The sequence below is a fragment of the Tursiops truncatus genome, chromosome 8 (assembly GCF_011762595.2).
Source record: "Tursiops truncatus isolate mTurTru1 chromosome 8, mTurTru1.mat.Y, whole genome shotgun sequence".
NCBI classification, from domain to species: domain Eukaryota; kingdom Metazoa; phylum Chordata; class Mammalia; order Artiodactyla; family Delphinidae; genus Tursiops; species Tursiops truncatus.
In genome coordinates, this window is record NC_047041.1 from 22,325,203 (window position 1) to 22,346,522 (window position 21,320).

Genomic DNA, 21,320 nt, shown 5'->3' on the forward strand with positions numbered 1-21,320 from the left:
CTCTGTTGATGAACATTTAGGTTGTTCCACATATATGCGTTAATATATATTTGCTTTTCTCTTTCTGGCTTACTTCACTCTGTATAACAGTCTCTAGGTCCATCCCCACCTCTACAAATGATCCAAATTCGTTCCTTTTTGTGGCTGAGTAATATTCCATTGTATATATGTACTACATCTTTATCCATTCCTCTGTTGATGAACATTTAGGTTGTTTCTATGTCCTGGCTATTGTAAATAGTGCTGCAATGAACACTGTGGTACATGTCTCTCTTTGAATTATGGTCTTCTCAGGGTATATGCCCAGTAGTGGGATCGCTGGGTCATATGGTAGCTCTGTTTTTAGTTTTCTAAGGAACCTCCATACTGTTCTCCATAGTGGCTGCATCAATTTACACTTCCACCAACACTGCAAGAGGGTTCCCTTTTCTCCACACCCTCTCCCGCATTTATTGTTTGTAGATTTTGTGATGATGGCCATTCTGACCGGTGTGAGGTGATATCTCATTGTAGTTTTGATTTGCATTTCTCTAATAATTAGTGATGTTGAGCATCTTTTCATGTGTTTGCTGGCCATCTGTACGTCTTCTTTGGAGAAATGTCTATTTAGGTCTTCTGCCCATTTTTTGATTGGGTTGTTTGCTTTTTTGATATTGAGCTGCATCAGCTCTTTGTATATTTTGGAGATTAATGCTTTGTCAGTTGCTTTGTTTGAAAATATTTTCTCCCATTCTGAGGGTTGTCTTTTTGTCTTGTTTATGGTTTCCTTTGCTGTGCAAAAGCATTTAAGTTTAATTAGGTCTCATTTGTTTATTTTTGTTTTTACTCTCATTACTGTTGGAGGTGGGTCAAAAAAGATCTTGCTGCGATGTATGTCAAAGAGTGTACTGCCTATGTTTTCCTCTAAGAGGTTTATAGTGTCTGGCCTTACATTTAGGTCTTTAATCCATTTTGAGTTTATTTTTGTGTATGGTGTTAGGGAGTGTTCTAATTTCATTCTTTTACATGTAGCTGTCCAGTTTTCTCAGGACCACTTATTGAAGAGGCTGTCTTTGCTCCACTGTATATTCTCTCTTCCTTTGTCATAGATGAGGTAACCATAGGTGCATGGGTTTATCTCTGGGCTTTCTATCCTATTCCACTGATCTATATTTCTGTTCTTGTTCCAGTACCATATTGTCTTGATTACTGTAGCTTTGTAGTATAGTCTGAAGTCAGGGAGCCTGATTCCTCCAGCTCTGTTTTTTTTTTCTCAAGATTGCTTTTGTTATTCTGGGTCTTTTTTGTTTCCATACAAATTGTAAAATGTTTTCTTTTAGTTCTATGAAAAATGCCGTTGGCAATTTGATAGGGATTGCATTGATTTGACAAGTGCTGTTGTTTTCTTCACACAGGTTCCTCAGTTTTGTTAATGTTGGGGAAGAGAGGGGCAGGAGGGGTTGGGTGCCAGTTGAGAATCACTGACTTGAGCAAAATGTTGGGCAGCAATAATTAACAGTTACAGGGGACACCTCTGCCTGAAACTCATACATTTAAAAATTACAAGATAATGCAAAATACTGATACTTTATTGGGATCGAGTCATTTCCTCTACTTGACACCAGACAGCATGCTCCCAGGATCTCACAGGTCTTTATTGATCTGCAGTCACTAGAATTTGATTACCACCTAATTTCATACAGCAGATGAGAAAACTGGGGTCCAAAGAGGGTCAATGTGCTGCTCAAAGTGCCATGGACAGTACCTAGCACAGTTGGAATTTGAATCTAGGCCTCTTGACTCCTAGCATGTCTCTAAAAGTCAGAATTTTTACAAAATTTGAAGTAAAAAGTTTCCAAATTAAAAAAAAAGAACTGGCTTATGTAGCAAGAATTACTGTTTAGTTAACATAACCCAATAGTTTTTAAACTCGAAAATAACTTTAATGTCCCACCCAAGTGAATGTGGCAGTCACACAAACTTAGTAAACAGAAGCAGACACACAGATTATTCAGCAAGACACTGGCTCAGGTACACACGGAAGCTTGCGGGCTCACCTGTGATGAGCGCGTCAGGTCGGGACTGCTCTTTCCTCCAAGCAGGAACAAAGACGGTAACATCCTTGTGGCCTCTTTCCAAAAACCAATCCACTGCTAATTTTATTCCTCGGCAGGAAAAGACTTCTTTGTTTCCATGGCTAAAAGATTATTTTAGAACACTTAAAACACAACAAAACCTAAATTTGACTCCATTAATTCAAATTTGTAAACAGATGTGATAACATAATTAAAATATTAATAAGAAATTCAAATTTAAGATAGAGTTTTAGGGCTCAGAGAAACATTAAGATAACCGAGGAGTGAAAAATCTGTGAAGAACAAAAAGAAAACTGGGATGATTACTGTGTGAAGAATAAAGAAAACTGAGTTTTCAAATGTGAGGTTGTAAAGGTTAACTAGTTAGAAAGATACAAGCTCGTTTTGATAGGAGAGGGAAAAACGGGCCTCAGCCACAATGAGAGTAATTTCAGTCAAATGTAAAAAAGAAGTCACATAGAAAAAAAATCTGTAAAAACAGTGGAATGGAATACTTAAGAGTTTCTAAAAACTCTTCCTTTTCAAGAGTTCCTATGTGTATATTTCAATCCAGTGATTAAGCAATGCACAAAATTTATCAGGTGACCAATGTAAAACAACATACACACATGCACTCAAGTGAAAAACTCAATGCTTAATCTCATACAAGAAACATTTTCCGTCCTTCAGTGAAAAGACACCTGGTTTCTGTTTAACAATATTGTGTTGCACAAGGATTAATGATGACAAAAGGGCATTCAAAATTGGATTAGCAGTTTTAGTGCCTAAAAGAAAATGCCCAACTAAAAGTGTAGTCATTCAATAAATATTTATCTAGCACCAGGCTCTGCTTGTGTACTTTAACCTAATAATTCAAAGTAACACTATTCTAATGTTTTAAAAGAAACAGTCTTCTGCTTTGAATGCAATAAGTACACTTTTTTACAGTTTGAGCACTGAAGGCTCCATTCTTATCTATAATGGAGATAGATATTCTTTGTTCTTGGGCTAAGGTGCACTGAATGGAATAAGGTAAGTAAATGCTCTGTTACCTTTTAGCACAAATCAAACATTAGGTATATTAATATACTGTTCTAGTGGTCCCCTGGGAAGCACTAAAACTATCTAAATATGACTACTCATGTTTGAAGGACAAAACAGAAATAGACCAACTTGCTTTATAGGTATTGAAGGCTATAAATGCAAACCTCAGAAACTGTTTATGTTCCATAGACCTGTCCTAATGGTCTGGGGCAACATTAGAGTTGAAATCAGATGCACTGAAAGTCTCAGAGAAAGGGATAAGGGAAGGGGGAGTTTGAGGCACATTTTCTTGGAAAGAAGGGATACCTGATGGCTTCAACAATGCCCCAGCAAATGACACAGAGTGATGCTAGGTTTCATGGAAAATACTGAAATTTAAGCAGTCTTCTGAAGAAATATAAAAAATGATGGCTGGGGCTTCCCTGGTGGTGCAGTGGTTAAGAATCCGCCTGCCAATGCAGGCGACATGGGTTCGAGCCCTGGTTCGGGAAGATCCCACATGCTGCAGAGCAACTAAGCCCATGCGCCACAACTACTGAACCTATGCTCTAGAGCCTGCGAGCCACATCTACTGAGCCTGCATGCCACAACTACTGAAGCCTGAGAGCCCTAGAGCCCGTGCTCCACAAGAGAAGCCACCGCAATGAGAGACCTGCACACCACAGTGAAGAGTAGCCCCCACTCTCCGCGACTACAGAAAGCCCGCAGGCAGCAACGAAGACCCATCACAGCCAAAAATAGATAAATAAAATAAATAAATTTATAAAAAATAAAAAAATGATGGCATTCTCTCATGAGAATATATATACTAATTATTCCTAAATACGAAACTGAACTTGCTAAGACGCAAGTATATTTTTATTTTGCATTAATGCTTTGAGATCTAAATGTATTATGCTTTGCTAGTCATTATGACATTTGGTTTACTGAGACTTAAGAATTTAACTGCTTCTGGCTCTAAAGAGAGGACTGCATAAGCATTTTCTTTCAGGTGATTTCACTTGGTAAAGACAACCATCACATTTTACTGTAGAAAGAGAAGATTCCATCTTTCTAACTAAATAACTTTCATAAACTGTGTGTAAACAGCAAACCACTTACAAACATGGGACTAAGATTCTACAGATGCTAACCCAGGTATTATACCATGTGCGACACTGACAACAGGTCGTTCCCATTATCTGCTCTTCCCCTCTGCCCACAGCCCCGCACCCCCTTCCCACAAAACCTCCTAGGGAGAACGCAAGCAAGAGGATGAGAGGCACCACACTGTGAATGGCAAATAGAACCATATCAACTGTTGATGGACCCACATCAATCTCTGATTTTGTTATTTGAGAAAAAATACCTCCCCAACATTTGTTTAAAAAACTGTAGTGAAATTTTCTGTTATTTGCAGCTAAACACATCCTTAACTGCTGCCTTACTCATACCATAAACCAACAGAAAATTCTATGAATATCAGAAAAAAATATATTTTAAGGCAGAAACATTACCAGGGGTAAAAAGTTATTACATAATAGTAAAAAGGGAACAATTCACAAGGAAGCTATAATAATTGTGAACTCAGTGTAAGGCAAAAGATCACGGGATGACAAGAAGAAATAAACAAATCCACAATAATACTAATTGACAGGTGAAGCAGAAAACATTTAGTAAGAATACAGACAAGTGAATAATCGATTACAGGTGACCTAATGAACATATACAAAACCCTGTACAAAATTAAAGAGAAAACCTTTTCACGAACACATGGAACAAGAACACATTGGCTGTGCACTAGGCCACAGAACAGATTTCAACAGACATCAAGAATCTATCATACAATGTTCTTTGACAATACCTTATTAAAGATGTTGCTATACACCAGTAAACCGATTTAAAATTTTAATTTTAGGGCTTCCCTGGTGGCGCGGTGGTTGAGAGTCCGCCTGCCAATGCAGGGGACACGGGTTCGTGCCCCGGTCCGGGAAGATCCCACATGTCGCGGAGCGGCTGTGCCGCTGAGCCTGCGCGTCCGGAGCCTGTGCTCCGCAACGGAAGAGGCCACAACAGTGAGAGGCCCGCATACCGCAAAAAAAGAAAATTTTAATTTGAAAAATGACGCCATTTTTAATAGTTACAAAAACGAAACAGATCTAAAGAAGAAAAGATATCCCAAGAGCTTTATAGAGAAAATGAAAATTGAAAACCTGTTTTAAAGGGAGTAAGAGAAGACCTAAATGAAAGGAACAATATACCAGTTTCATGGATGGTAAGACTCAATGTATGAAGATGGCAATTCTCAAATTAATCTATAAGTGCACTGAAATCCCAATAAAAATCCTGAAAGGGTTTTTTTTATGGAACTTGAGAAGCTGATCCTAAAATTAGTATGGAAAAATAAAAGGCCAAGGATAGTTAAGCAATTCTGAAGAACAAAAGAGGAGGAACTTCCCCACTAGCTATCAATACTTGTGCATAAAACTACAGAAATCCAATTGGTGTTTTACTGGCAAAAATTAAAAAAAGCAGAAAAAGTATAACAGACAAGTGAGCCTAAGATCTCTCTCTCTCACACATACACACAGGTGTGTATAAATCATAAAAGTGTCATTACAGATAAAGAAAAGATGGATCATTTAACAAATGGTACTAGGGCAATTGATTATTTATGTGGAAAAAATAAAATTGTATTTTTACCTCATACCATACATAAAAATAAATTGTATATAGTTCAAAGATTTAAAAATGAAAATACTGTAAAACTTTTTAGAAGAAATTAAAGGAGATATTCATGTCAAGATAGGGAGATTCTTCTTAAAGAAGACACAATCACATACTATCAAGGAAAAGAATGATACATTTGAGCACATAAAACTTCTTTATGAAAAAGACTCCATAAAAATGCCATAGCCTGGAAGAAGGTATTTTCAATACATAGGACTGATAAAGACTAGTACTCGTAATACATAAAGTACTCCTATACATTGAGAAGGGTAACCATTTTTTTTTTTAAGGCAATAGATATGAACAGTGAATCCTCAAGAGAGGAAACCCAAATGACCAACAAACATGAAAAGATGCTCAACAGTGAAGAAATGCAAATTAAGCTAAAGTGAGACACCACTTCACACCCATCGTACTGGAAAAAATAAAAGTCTGCAAACACCAGATGTTGCCAAGGATGTGTGAAAGTAGGAACTCATACATTACAGGTGGGAGTATAAATGGTATGACTATTTAGGAGAGCAATTTGGCAATACTTTATAAAGGTGAAGGCGTGTTTTCTCTCAAACATAGTAATTCCACATCCAGGTAGAGTAAAACCCCATAGTAACTTGAAATCAGATTTAAAGCAATCAGCAGTTGGCCCAGCCTCAGATCTCACATGGGGGCAGGCTAATGTCTTCTCTATGGGTGGGACAGAAAGAAGCAGGCAAGTGGGGATGTGTAGGGTTGGTCCCTGCATGTCCAATACTTCCCCAGCCAATCCTCTCCTGATCAGGCCAAACAAATGAATGCCAGCTAGGAAATCCCTGGAATGGCTGCTGCTGGCATGGAAGTCCCTGCTAGCTGCCAAGGCCCAGAATCATCCCTAGTAACAGTGAAAGCCTGAGCAGAAAACTACCAGGTAGCTCCAAACTGCAGGTGGGACTTACAGACTGGGAGAGGCTGGGGGAGACTGAACTTGACCTAACCTTATGAGGCGTGTTGAAGGATGTGACTAATCATATGTGCTGGTTACTATATAAGGGGCAAGGGTAGGAGGCTCTGATAAAGAATTATAAAAAGAGTAAGCCTGATATAAAAAAATATGAAAAACAGGATGTCAGAGTGAGCACAATGTAGCTACTGGTGCAAATTAACTGTCTGTTGAGTGTTTACTAAAAGAGTAGGATGATGTTTACAAACTGTAGCTCTAATTCCACAAATAGAGAAGAAAATTCATTATAGTTCTGTAGCCATCTTACAGGCTGTATCTGCGTGCATTTAGGGTTTTTTTCCTCAGTAGTAAAAACAGCTAGTTCTATATTTATGAATTGGCATGTTCCTGTGGGCCTCAATTTCTTTCGTATTTCAACAATTTGGCAATAAGGATGGTATACCTCAAGTGAGTCCCGCTGGTGAATTTGTTACAGGGTTTGTAGCCACCATTGATTAGGTTGGAGACCCTGGATGTTTGCTAAAAAGTGTTCCTTTGACTACTTTGGCTCAGTGGGTTTGGTTTCCCAGGGAAAATGCCAAACTCTCACTGCTAATTCTGAGTTCCTGCTGAGCAAAATGGGTAATAGAGGCTTGAAGGTTGTGTGTGATTCAACACTGGCTTTAATGTAGAAAATATAAGGAGCCTGCCAGAAGGTCTCTTTCTTAAAGGGCTTACTTTACTCTGTCATGTTTTGAATAGGCATGTTTATAAAAATCCTGCTTTGCAATGGCCAGAGGAAGGCTCATTTAAAGTAGACAAATTGGTATATTTACACAGATTTTTAGAAAAACCCTACTTAAAATAAAAGGGTTATTGGTATCTCTGGATCTCAGGAAATAAATGAAAGAATGAACTAGACAGCCAGTAAGAATGAATTAATAAAACTGAAGGAAGAGATTAAGAAACTGAAAGCATCTTTTTGTTTCTCCAGGTTCTCAACACTTCTCTGCTACTGCTCCTTCTACCCCCCTTCACCTTCTTTGCCTTCTCTGGGACCTAGAAAGAGGAGATGATGCCTTCTTGGACAGATGGTTCCCAGGGACTTCAGGATCCCGGGATAACTTCCCTTTGGAAGAGGGAGAATTGCCAGCCTTATTTTGAATGTTCTGGTATGGACTCCACCTCCAAGACTCCCCCTACACTCAACATGCAAAACATAGCTAGGGAAGCAGAAATGATTGAGAGGAAGGAGCAAGGAGTCTGAAAATCTGGATAAGAAACTGTCTTAGAATTAAGGCATCAGGTTGGCAAATGGTTTCCCTGATAACTTGGAGGGAAGGGGAAACAAAAGGAGTCAGGCTTTTAAATTGCAAAATGAGCCTGAAACTATAGTGCCATACAAACCAACTTAGTTTTCATCTCAGTGTAGAGAAAAATCAGCCTTCTCCCTTTGGAGCTACAGGGATTCAAATACCCTTCAGAAGTTATCCAGTACTGCTGGGTGGATCAGATGTGGTAAGGGTACCACATCCCTTCCCCCTAGCTGATATCCATCTTAAGAGTTATTTTCCAGTGCCCTGGAAAGATCTGCAAAAATGTGCCAAGGTTTTCTACAGCATGTTTTCAGTTTGCAACCCTGTGTGTGAGGATGGACACTGACTGTAACTTGGAATGTTGCCTTAGGTGAGTCTGCTTGACTAAGGGAACAGATGTGATGGGGCAAATGGAGTGTCATGGCTTCAGGCACCTTCCGCAACAACTCTGGCTGCTCCTCAAACCTAGGACATCCATTGCGAGGCACTGCTGATGGCAGACTTTGCAGTCTTTCTGCAAAAGGTGGCCTGAGAGAAGCTGCAGTGCTGCTCCTGCATGAGTCCCCCAGTGATTTCCATCAGTGGTTCACCAAGGCATTTTCTAAATGAATGGGGATGGATACAGGGGTGGATCAGAATAGACTCTTAATCCTCTCCACTTCTGTGGTAGCCTTGTTGCAAGCACAAGTAAGAGAAAAGGTATCTGTATGTCAAAAAATAGACAGTTTCTCAGGTATTGGCAACAGTAATCCAGTTTTGGGGAAAAAATGGAGAAAGGTGAAGCCAAAAAGAAACTCAAGATTGCAGTGTTACCTACCTACTTATTCACACAGGGAGCATATACTTTTCTGGGGCTACCAACAAATAAGATAGGACTTGCCGATGAAAAGTCAGTGCCTTACTATTGTAAGAAGATAGGATGTTGCCAATGAAAAGTCAGTACGTTACTATTGTAAGAAGATAGCTAGAGACTGAGGAAGATACAAGGGACGCTACCTATAAAACTTTACCATCTCCATCAGGAGACACCCCCTCTCCGTTTGAAATCAGACAGGAAACAATTAGCAAATGGTGCAAACTAATGAGCAAAACTGACTTAATAGAGGAGCTTCAGAGCTGGGAATGGAAAAGCCTTATATGTTTCCTTTTCCTGCCTTAATATTTTCTTGTCCTTTCTTGTAGATACTGGAACCATGCATGTATTCTGCAATTTCTACTGACCTCTCTTGTTTCACCTACATCCAGAAAAACATATAAGTTGTGGGTATCTCTGGACAACCTTCTACCTGTTCTTTCTCCTCTGAGATTCCTGAGCAAATAGGTCCTCTCTTGGAGGAACATGCCTCTCTTGTCCCTTAATGCTGTTCATCTGTTGGGAAGAGATCTCCTGTATAAACTAAAGGCTACCATATTCTGGACTCCAGGTAGAGGATTTTTGAAGCTCCTGGGAGACAAGCCACCTGAGTTAGTGAATATGTGCTTATCTATACTGAGAGTAAATATGTGCTAGAGGTCTGCCATGCTATGGGCCAAATTTTGAATGAGAGGTTTTCTAATATCCCACAACTAATATGCCACGTGCAAAACTAATTGCTGATTTATTAGTCATTGCAACTTCCCAAACAGATTTCTGTAATTCATTGCAGAGCTTATTCCAGACAATAAGATGAAATTAATTTGCAAGCTGTGAAAAGGGCTACTAAGGTCTGGACTGGGGTAACTGAAGCCCCATTTCTTTTATGCAGGGACTCCTACTCGGAGTTTCAGACATATGCACCTTCTAGTGAACTAGAAATTGGGAGCTAAAATGAACACAAATTATCTTGACAAACATATTCTTCATAAGATTTTCACTATCATAACTTTATTATTCTGTAAATTCACTTTGTCTTGTATCTAATGGGATTATCTTTAATCTCTTCATATATACTACTGCAACAAATTTGAAAACCCCTCAGTTCTACTTTTCTGTCTTCAACAGAAGGGTAATTCCATAAGCACTCAAACTAATATGATATTTGCTAAATCTTATAAAAACATCATATATACTTCCCACTAGAGAACTGAAGTACACTTGCTTATTATGTGCCATTAAATTAGTCACCTGTGATGGTTAACGGATTTACAAAGGTGTATTTTGTAATGCAGAGAAAAATTCAGGGAACCACACACTTTAATGTAGCTTGCCTCAATACAGGACCTAGAAGAGAGGGATAATGGGCGAACCATTCCATTTGCTGTGTCTAGGAAACATAATTTCATGTATTATATACTTTGTTAAGTTATATACACACATATCATTAACTAGGTTAACCACAGGATAGAAAGGGTTATTTTAGAATTATAACTGTTATATTCCTGTGGTAGACAGGAGCAAATTAAAAACATGGAGAAATCTAACAAGGGAATGAAGGCATCTATTAAAGGGGACTACTTCTTTTTAATTCTTTTCATGGCATTGAAAAAAAAAAAAAGAGAAATGAGTCTTTTGTCAATTATCTTTTATTTCCTCAAATTTGATTTTGCTCAACTTTGAGTATTTGCTTTGAATTAACATATTACTTATAATGCTTGCAAAGAACCTTGGAAATCATAAATGATTTTTATTTTCTTATATTTATGTAATAAGTCTATCCCTTATATGATCAAAGGAAAGCCATTCTTAAAAAGTTTTTCCATAGCTCATCTAAAATCTAATTGTAACAATCATACCTAGAATGGCATGTTTAGTACTACTAATAATAAATTAGCACTACTAATTATTATGACAGTATTAGTACTATTATACTACTACTAGCATTACTACTAAACAGAGATGGCTTTTCATGAGTAGGCCAGCACAGTGAAAATAACAGTGTCTGGAATTAGACATGAGTTTAAGTATTTTCTTTAGTACATTTCTGTGTGACCTTGGCAAGTTACTTATTTTCAACCTCAATCTTCTCATATTTAAAATGGAGATAATCCCACCTACATTACAGGGTTGTGAGAACTGAACAAGGTAACATCCACTGAGCAGAGTGCTTGGCACATAGAAGACTTCAATAAATATTAGTGCCTTCACTTTCTCATGTCCCTTTGGTCCTAATTTTTAGAAAATGGAAAAGAGCTTGCTTTGGAATGAAAATGAAACCAGTAAATCTTTAAGAGCTTTAATCTCACTACTGATGGTAAACTGTGATTTTTTAGATCAATGTGTTTGATATGTGGAGATCACTAAACAGTTTTAGTTTTTTTTTAAAAAAACAGAAAGAGATCAAGGTATCAGGGGACTCAAAAAAAACAATCCATTGCTTTTTTATAACCTTTGATATATCATCTTTTATTTAAATCAAAAACTTGACCTACAAGTTTGCTACACCCTTCACTGGAAGATTCAAGTATGATTATAAAACTTCTGTGACTTTAATGGGTCATTATATCAAACTGCATATAATGATAAGGATACAAGTTTGTCAGTGAAGTGCCTAGAGTGAACAGTATGAGTAAAATGTATACTTTCTTAAATTTTTTTTTTGCGGTACGCGGGCCTCTCACTGTTGCAGCCTCTCCCGTTGCGAAGCACAGGCTCCGGACGAGCAGGCTCAGCGGCCATGGCTCACGGGCCCAGCCGCTCCGCGGCAAGTGGGATCCTCCCGGACTCAGGCATGAAACCGCGTCTCCTGCAACGGCAGGCGGACTCTCAACCACTGCGCCACCAGGGAAGCCCAAATGTATAATTTTAAACTAGAAAACCGTATTTGAATCTTTAGTACCAAAGTCCTTTAAGCTTAGATATAGTTAGCTTATATAATTATATTATATTAATATAATAATAATAATATTTATCGAACACTAAATTATTAATACACCTAGGTGCTCTTCAAATACTTGATGACTTAGTTTTTCAATTTTTAGGCCTGACTGTACATAACCCATGTCGTATACATGAAAATAGATTTTAATTTTAAAGAACTCTTTCAAATACTAATGCATTAGCAACGTTTAATGATTGTTAAGAAGAAACTCTCCTACATCTATCCCATTTCCCTTAAGCAAGGAAACAGGAGTACAGCTGGATATCATCTTCAATATGGAAATAAGAGAATATTTTCCTTCCTATTATTGTAGTCTAATTAAATTTCATATTGTATTTAAGAATCTATAATTCCATGTGCTGACTCATGGGCATCTAGAACTTTTTCTTTTATATTGAAGGCTCATAATGAGTGATTTATGTCTATTTTGTTACTCTTATAGCTACTGAACTTTTAATCTCTGATCTCTTTCCCACTACACCAAGATCACTTTGAACCTAAACCTAGTGGTCAGGATGCAATATACCCAGAAAACTAAATCCCTTGTTACAGATAAACTCCCTTCTTACAGATAATTTAATCAGGTCTATCAAGTTGTGTTCCAAACAGAAATCCCAGAGGCCCTTCTAGGGAACAATGAAGGGAATTTTTAACTGGGAAACACAGCCCCCACTTATACCCTCCAATTCAAACGATACTATGTTTTTGTTTGTTTTAAATACTGGGCTTCCTTTTAAGATTTGCAGGATTGTACTGCTTCAAAGGAAAATAAAAGTCTGAAAATTACTGATTTAGGACAATGAAAATTTCAACACCAAAATTACAGTCGAAGTCTTAACATGAAAGTTCATTATTACCCTCCAGTTGGTACAGACACAAGAGCAGTGTGGCCAAGAGAATTTTGAGAATGGGAAAGGATAAGGAAAAAGGAAAGTAGAAAGATGTCCTCACCTTATAAGGTCCATAATTTGAAGCCAAAATCAATAATAGGAAGCACATCTAGCTAATCTAGATCCAAGTGGGTCATTAGTCTAAAGATGCTGAACAGAACATACCTGTTAAGTAGATGTAATAATGTCTTCAATATTAAGACAGGTAGGAAACGTAAAACTCGAATCACTTTTTTCCTATTATAATTGGGTGACTTTTCCCATTTCTTACAATCACTAGTTAGGTGATTTATAATTAACTTTATTCATTATGTAATAGGATTATTAATGTTGCTATTTCCTAGGTTAGGGTTTAAATAAGCATATTTGAGATAACAGGAAAGTTTATTGACCATTGGTCTACGAAAATTCATTAATGATGACAGGTAGAAGTATATACTTAGGGTTATAAAGAGATGCAGTGGAACAGAACTAACATCTGTCTTTGTCAGACTCCACACTGATATAATCAAACAACAGAAAAAACTAGTTCTGATTCTCTGATTCCTTTCATATTACCTAAGGATTTTCTTTAAAACAATGAGAAATGGGACACTGCCAACTAACCTGTAAGTAGTACCTATGACACTGACACTCATCTAGAGGGAAATCAGGCTGTCTTTTAATTGATGTTAAGCCCCCACTAAGTTGGAACTTAAAAAACATTTCACTGAGAGGTTACCCAATAGAAGTATAATGTGAACCACAAATATAATTTAAAATGACCTAGAATAGCACATCTTAAAAATTAAAAAGTAGGTGAAATTAATTTTAGTAATATATTTCATTTAACTCAATGTATCAAAACTGATCATTTTTACACATATTCAGCATAAAAGTTGTTTTATTTCATATATTTTTGTACTAAGTTTTCAAAATCTTGTATGTATTTTACATTTACAGAATATCTTAATTTGGATTAGACACATTTGAAAATCTCAACAGCCACATGTGGCCAGTGGTCACCGTACTGGACCATGCAGATCTACTGCACATAATTTTGATACATTTTTGTTGAGAGCCAAAACCAAATTTGAATGAACCCTGGCAAGCTGTAGTCTCACACCTGTAATCTAAACCAAAAACTTGGACTAGGTGTCCTGGAGGATTTTATTAACTGTGAGACAGGGCTGTACTAAAATGGTAAACAGGCAACAGAACAGCAAACCCATCAAACAATTGAAGGCAAGTTTTGGAGCCCAGGCAAGATGGTCTTCAATATTCTAATTCACACTGAAAACAGTTCTCAAGTCCATACAACTTCACAAACCAGATTAGATACATAAAAGCCTTTGTACCTTCAAAAAGATTAATCTAGATAAATAAATCCTATTTATACAGACTGCTAAATTCTGCTAATATTTTATAAATATATAGGCTTAGCCCACAATTCTTGATATAAAGAAAAGTTGTTACAACTTGGGCATTTTTCTGTTCATATTTTGACTCTATAATCTGACTATATATGATTTCTGTTCAAACTTTAAGAAAATGACTTCAGTGATTTACCTGGAGTGCTTTTCTACACCCCAGTTAAGATTCAGATTTATACAACACCAGCTGGTTTCCAACATGAGTCTTTTTGAGGGGTAGGGGTCGAGCAGATGGTTGTTTTATTTATGTACTCTCTGCCATTAGACTGGTATACAAAGGCAATATTCTTCTTTTTCCAGGAGTTGTCCACAATTTAACTTTTGCATATATTTTCAAATATAAGTAGGTCTCCTTGTCTGCAGTCTTAGTGCTCAAATCCTTCTCTAAATTTCTCTACAGAGTGAACTTTCTTAAAGGTAAATATGATATGCCACTCTTCCCTTGCTTAAATTCTTTTTGTGGTCCCCCATCATTAACACAGAGGCAATACAAGCATGGATCCTATTGGTCAAAAGTGGTCCACCTGAGATTTTTAGCAAACAAAATATCTATCCTAATACTCTGCTCAAACATGCAGCAATAAAGCCTACCCACCAGTTAGGAGATTTTATCTAAAACCAAAAGCCTGGATTCACTGACCGAGAGAGGACTTGCAATGACAGGGGAGTCAGGGTGAGGAGGATCTCAATAGTTTGTTCATATCAAAAAGAGAAGGCTGGTGTGCCTAGCTTCCATCCCGTGAAACTGGAGAATTTGTGCTACACATAGTGTAGAGGTAGTGATGAGGCTCTGGGTTTTCTCTTGTTCACCACTCTTATTTCACATATTTGGTAGAAGCTGAAGTAGAAATATGGAGATATAATTTTATGAAGTCAGGTGACTATGTTATGGAAGCATACTGAAGAAATCAAGGACGTTTAGGAAACCAAGAGCAACAACATCCAACTTACACTCCCATCCCTGATGGCTCACAAGATGGTACTTTGTTAATGGCAGAACAAGTCATCTGAACCTAAAACCATGGGTAAATTAAAACACTGGAATTTCTTAAGGAAAAATGAATTTAAACTATTGGATACATGTGGATAGAGAATAATTCTATACTCCATTGCTAAACTACCTCAGGTTTAATAGAATCAGATTTTGAAGAATTGTAAAGCTACTTGGAGGAAATAAAAATCACAATATCATGAGAATTTCATTTCAGAAATATGATAAGTATTACTTATGCTTTGTTTCTGTTTCTATATCTGGAGTATACATTTCACAGTATAATTATATTATGAAGTATCTGCCCTAGTATGGAAAGAAGCCTATTTGCTGAATGACCAATTTGCTAAATTACTGAGAGTTTTTTTTTGTTTTTGCTTTTTTAAGAATTAAAATTAACTGCAGCTTCTTGTCAGTACTTGTTAGTTAGTCCAGTTCCACTAAATATAAATTTATTCTGTTTCATATTTCAAAAACCAAGTAGTTTTGTGCAAAAGTTTAGGGCTTTATCTAAACTTATTAGTTTGCTGTTTTCTATTTTTGAATACTTATGTCCTCTTTGCTCTTATACCTCACATTGAAATGCTATCACAAATTATGCTAGACTACAGTCTAGGTATTTGTCAATTTTGAATGAATTGCTTATTCAACGAACTTACCCAGAACTTCTATCAATGTGGCACATTTTTAAGAGATATTAATAAGCTGAAAGTAGAAGCATGCTTCCTGCAAAGCAACACAGGATTCCTGCAGTTTTGGGACCTATGCTGTATATTACGGTTACATGGCTTGTCCCTGGGCAATTTTGGCATCACCCAGATCTAAGAGCCCAAGTCTTCTTTATGAAACCATAGAAATCATTGAAAACAATCGATGATATAAACATAAAGAATTAAAATATACCTATAGATCATAGGATGGACTGCTAAACTGCTGTTTGTTAAATGTTGAATAAAAAAACTGAAAAGCTGGGACTTCTTGGTGGCGCAGTGGTTAAGAATCTGCCTGCCAATTCAGGGGACACAGGTTCGATCCCTGGTCTGGAAAGATCCCATGTGCCGCGGAGCAACTAAGCCCATGTGCCACAGCTACTGAGCCTGTGCTCTAGAGCCCGCGAGCCACAACTACGGAAGCCCGCACACCTAGAGTCCATGCCCTGCAACAAGGAAAGCCACAGTAATGAGAAGCCCGTGTACTGCAATGAAGAGCAGCCCCTGCTCACCGCAATGAGAAGCCCGTGTACTGCAACGAAGAGCAGCCCCCGCTCACCACAACTATCAGCAACGAAGACCCAACGCAGCCAAAAATAAAAATAAATTTATTTTAAAAAATCTGAAGAACTAAGTTTTCATTACATTAGTTATTATGTTCTGGATTAAAATACAGAATCTAGCTCTTTAATGTAATAATAACTGTAATTTACTGAGCACCTACTACATGCCAGGCACTTGGTATTAATTATCTTTAATTCTAATAACAAGCCTGCAAGGTGAGTTCCTCTTTTTACAATCCTGAAAACTGAGATTGGAGAGTTTAAACAAGTTACTCAGAATCACAAAGGTAGTGTGTAGAGAATTAATTGTTTTTTAAAGTCCATTTTGGTAATTTTACTAAAATGCCTTTCTTTCCTACTTTTAATTTACGTCTAAAGAATCATTTATATCAGTTCCACTGCTAGCATTTAAATGAAACTAAAATATATTCTTCTTATATGTGGAATATATCTGCCTGAGAAATCAGAAAGGAAATAAAATAGTACTCTATTCTTAACTCATCCTCGCATTTACCTATTATAATTTATTATGATGTATATAAATTTATTATATAATAGGTTTGCTAAAGTAACATGAGTACGACATTAACTTAAAAGTAAAAGCATGGGGCTTCCCTGGTGGCGCAGTGGTTGAGAGTCCGCCTGCCGATGTAAGGGATACGGGTTCGTGCCCCGGTACGGGAGGATCTCACATGCCGCGGAGCAGCTAGGCCCGTGAGCCATGGCCGCTGAGCCTGCGCCTCCGGAGCCTGTGCTCCGCAACGGGAGAGGCCACAACAGTGAGAGGCCCGCGTACCGCAAAAAAAAAAAAAAAAAAAAAAAGTAAAAGCATGTTTGCTATCTTTTATGCAACAGGAAGTGGGTAAAATCTCTCTGCATTTTGTTAAATTAAGATTTTGAATCTGAAGTAGATATGCATTTCTAACTGACTTTTATTACTTTACGTAGATCTCGTAAGTGGCAGAATGTAAAAGTTTGCTATGCATTTCCATGAGTTCTGGCACTTTCAAAGTTATGGACATGGTACGACATTTCATTGTGACTGACAGTATAACGCTGCTATAATAAAATTTCCTGTCAACTCGTTCTCTCCTGCAATGCCTGAAGCATCTCAGGTTACATGTCAGATTAAAACATACGATGTGCATTGTCCCGTCTTTACAGCAAAAGAAACAGAATGGGGCCAAAATAGCGTGGGGGTGGAAGTGTTTTCTAATTACATATAGTAGATTGTTTGAAATGCCTTAATTATGCCATTTATTTTTGTATCTCATCATGTGGGATAAGTAAAGTTTAGAGTTTTATGCAAATTTTCAGTTATCCAAGTACTTTTCAATTGCCACTGGGAACTAGGTTTCAGTCATGTGAGTTGCTCCAACTATGACATCATTTATCTAAATGATATCCATTAAAAAAATTCACTTCTATGGGCTCTAAGTTTTATAAGTCTGATGCTGTTTTTCCCCTCCAAGGTGTTCTTCTGACTACCCCAAAGTGTATTTACCTCCAATGCCAAATTCTCTATTTGTATTTTGATTGTCTCCTCCTTCAGAGAACTTTGCTTCAAAAATTAAACTCTCATATTATTGCTGTTGTGGAGACTTTTTCCCCATCCCCTCAGCTTATATAGTTCTGTTCTATATAAAACTAAAAATCCTTTCTCAACTCACTCCTCTTTCTTCCCTTCCTCTGTCAACTTTTGAGAATAACAGTCTAGCTCTATTCCTTCATTTCTTGACATCTTGTAACTGGGTTTCTATCTTTAACACCATATGGCATTCTTGAAGACAATGATTTCCTGGCTGTCATGTCCCTGTATCTTTTTTTCAGTTCTACCCACAGGATACTCTCTCCTTAAAGCCTCCGCTTCCTTGAGTTGATGGCATTTGTATGTCTCTTGGTTTTACTAGCACTAAACTTTTTTCTAAGACTGGTATTTTTCACACTACTCTTTCCCTGGATCATCAGTTTCTTCTACCTCCCGACCTATTGATATCCACACCTTCCATGTTGAATTGTTCTTAACACTGGCTATGCATCAGAAATACCTTGGCACTTTAAAAATACTATATAGTTATTTGGGCTGTACTATACCCCACTGAATCAGATTCTTCAAGAGTTGAGCCCTTTAAGAACCTCTCTGGTGCTTTTGGTATATGGCTATGGTTGTAGGTGTTTCTCCAGGACCTATTACCTTCCTTCATTACTCTCTTCCTTGGCGATTCCATGGTGTTTTGGCTTTACTCATTATCACTCTAAGGTAACTGTTCACTAGTTCTGGATTATTGCAAGAAAAAAAAATCATTTCATGGCTAAATTTGGGAAAGATTAGACAACAGAGAGGTTATTTTACTGAAGGACTTCTCAAGGTTGTATGTACACTTCATACCTCTATGACACTTAAGGCCCTTTTTACTCCCTTAGAAAGGGTTGTTTGCATTCAAATTTATCTCCTATCTCTTGTAGTCCACTTTAAATATCATGGCCAGATTATCAGTTTAAGGCACAGCTCTACTCTTGACATTACTCTCCTCAAAAATCTTCAATTACCTTTGGATTGGAGCCAAGTTTAAATTCTCTAGCTTGGCATTGAAGGCCTTGGAAGATCTGGCCTGAACATTTTCAGTTTGTTTTTAACCTTTCATTATGAGGAAAAGTGTATAGACTTTGAAGTCAGACATATTTGGGTTTGAATTATGTTTTACTATGGACAAGTAATTTAAATACTGCAAATCTCATTTGCTTATAAATGAAAGAAAGATAACCTTTCCATCAGGTGGAAGCAGTATTATTTTGAGGATTACAAGTTGGTCCTTCTCATACTCTATGCAGAAATGCTGCTATCACCTAAAAAACAGTGGTTCTCAAATTTTAGTAGGCATCATTATTAGTGGGGGTATTTGTTACAAAAGGAGATGGCTGGGCTACACCTTGATCTAGACTTGGTAGGTCTGTGTGTGGACTTGGTAGGTTTCTAGAACTATACTGTCTAATATGTAGCCACAAGCTACATGTGGCTATTAAGCACTTGTAGTATGGCTAGTCTGAATAGCCATGTGCTATAAGTGTAAGATATCTGATTTTAAGACTTAATATGAAAGAAATAATGCAAAAATATCTCATTAACAATTTTCTTATTGAACACACATCGAAATAATATTTTGGCTATATTAACCTAAATAAAATATATTACTCATATTAATTTCACTTGTTTCTTTTAATTTTTTAATGTAGGTGCCAGAAAATTTTAAATGACATATGTGCCTCACATCACGTTTCCATTGAACAGCACTGCTCTAGAATGTACACTAGTTAGAACAAGTTCCCCAGATGATTCTTTGATAGCTATCCTCAGGTCACCTTGAGAAACAATATATGAAATGTTAAGCTTTCTGAAAGAAGAACTGATGCCTTTCCATATCTTTATATCCCCACAGTATTCTGAACACTGTGGGCAGTTAACTATATACTAATTGAATTTAGATGCACTTTACGTTTTTAGCCATCAAAATCCATAAAAAAATTTCTCTGGAAGCTTTGCTTTTTTTTTCCCCCCCAGTTCCTAAAAAATTATTTTTGAATTACATTTCTTAAATGGAACAAAAAAACTCCTGAAATTATGGCTTTGATTTGTTCCTGAAACCAATAAAAATAATTTTCTCAAAGAACTGGGATTTTATCTTATGGTTATTTGACTTTGTATAGAAAAAGGCCATTTATCTCTCTAGGTTCCAAAGTTATTCAATATGATCATACTCAAGTTCTTCAATTAAAACTAATGTTTAACACTATACCGGGAATATATGCTAATTTTTATACCATAGTGATTTACCAGATGAGGGGGAAAAAAAAGACATAACTAGGGAAAAGGAGGTCTTTTATTTAGGGACAAATGAGGTAAGAGTGGTTGACCGCTCTGGAAGTAGAGAGAGAACTAAGAGAGACACAATTAGAAATATGGAAGCTAATGTTGGGATGCAGAACAACCTTGACGTTAATGACTGTTAGAAAAGAAACAGTCACAAAATTAGAAATACGTTTTAAAGATTGTTTGGTAATAATGTGTGAAGATTTCTCCACTTACCTCATCGCCACATTGCTGCCATCGATAACTATTGGTCTCAGATTTTCCCCATCATCTGTTACAATCTCTTGCATCGGAGATTCAGACCGCTGAGATTCCAGGGAAGACGTTTCCCTCATTATACTGTTAATTGTACTAACCGTTTGTTCAGCCTCACTTTTATTTCCAAGTTTGACAAGTTCTCCCAAAATATCATTGATTAAAGCATCGGTACCAAGTTTGTTTAGCACAAGCTGAACCTGTTCTTCAGAATAACCTAACTTCAGTGCAAACTCCAGTTTTGTTTGGTACTCTCGCACCACATCAGGGGGTTTCCTCACTTCCTTGGTTGGCTGAGACTCTTCAGGTTTAAAGTCTTGCAAAATTTCACTGCGTTTGAGTATGTGAGGCTCTAAACACGGAGACCTACATAGTTGTCTGTGAGTCTTGGTTAATAAGCATGGCTCTACCGAAATGCTACTCAATTGTTCTGACTCATTATCAGAATTTGTGCTTTCTTCAGAGTCACCAGAGCTCGCATTCTCTTCAGACACCTCTTTTTCTTCCTTCCCGGAATTAACTTTATCCATTGTTGGTTTTTCTACCATTGACCAAGGTACAGATGTACTTAAATGTGGGTCAGTGCTCTCCACATAAAGGTGGCCTAGGTCATGCCCCAGATGATCCTTCAAGCCCATGAAGCTGTTATGTGTACTTGACTCCACTTTGCTGTTTTTTCTGTATTCTTGAATGCAAAGCACCCCGTATTCCTAGAGAAAAATGTAAAATATTTAGAATTTCATGTCTACTGAATGATATTTCAGTATCATTTCTATTTCAATAAAGAAGTTGGGA

At 37.2% G+C, this 21,320-nt stretch overlaps 1 protein-coding gene across 3 annotated transcripts in view; it reads right to left on the reverse strand.

Moving 5' to 3' along the window:
• ZC3H12C (zinc finger CCCH-type containing 12C) overlaps positions 1–21,320 on the reverse strand; it is a 70,232-nt gene that overhangs the window by 15,101 nt on the left and 33,811 nt on the right. For all 3 annotated transcript variants that reach the window (XM_073808233.1, XM_019941928.3, XM_073808235.1), the window contains 2 exons: positions 20,487–21,235; positions 2,037–2,176 (listed from right to left, as the gene is read on the reverse strand). In XM_073808233.1, coding sequence (XP_073664334.1) covers positions 2,037–2,176; positions 20,487–21,235 — 889 coding nt within the window. The remainder of the gene's footprint in view (positions 1–2,036; positions 2,177–20,486; positions 21,236–21,320) is intronic.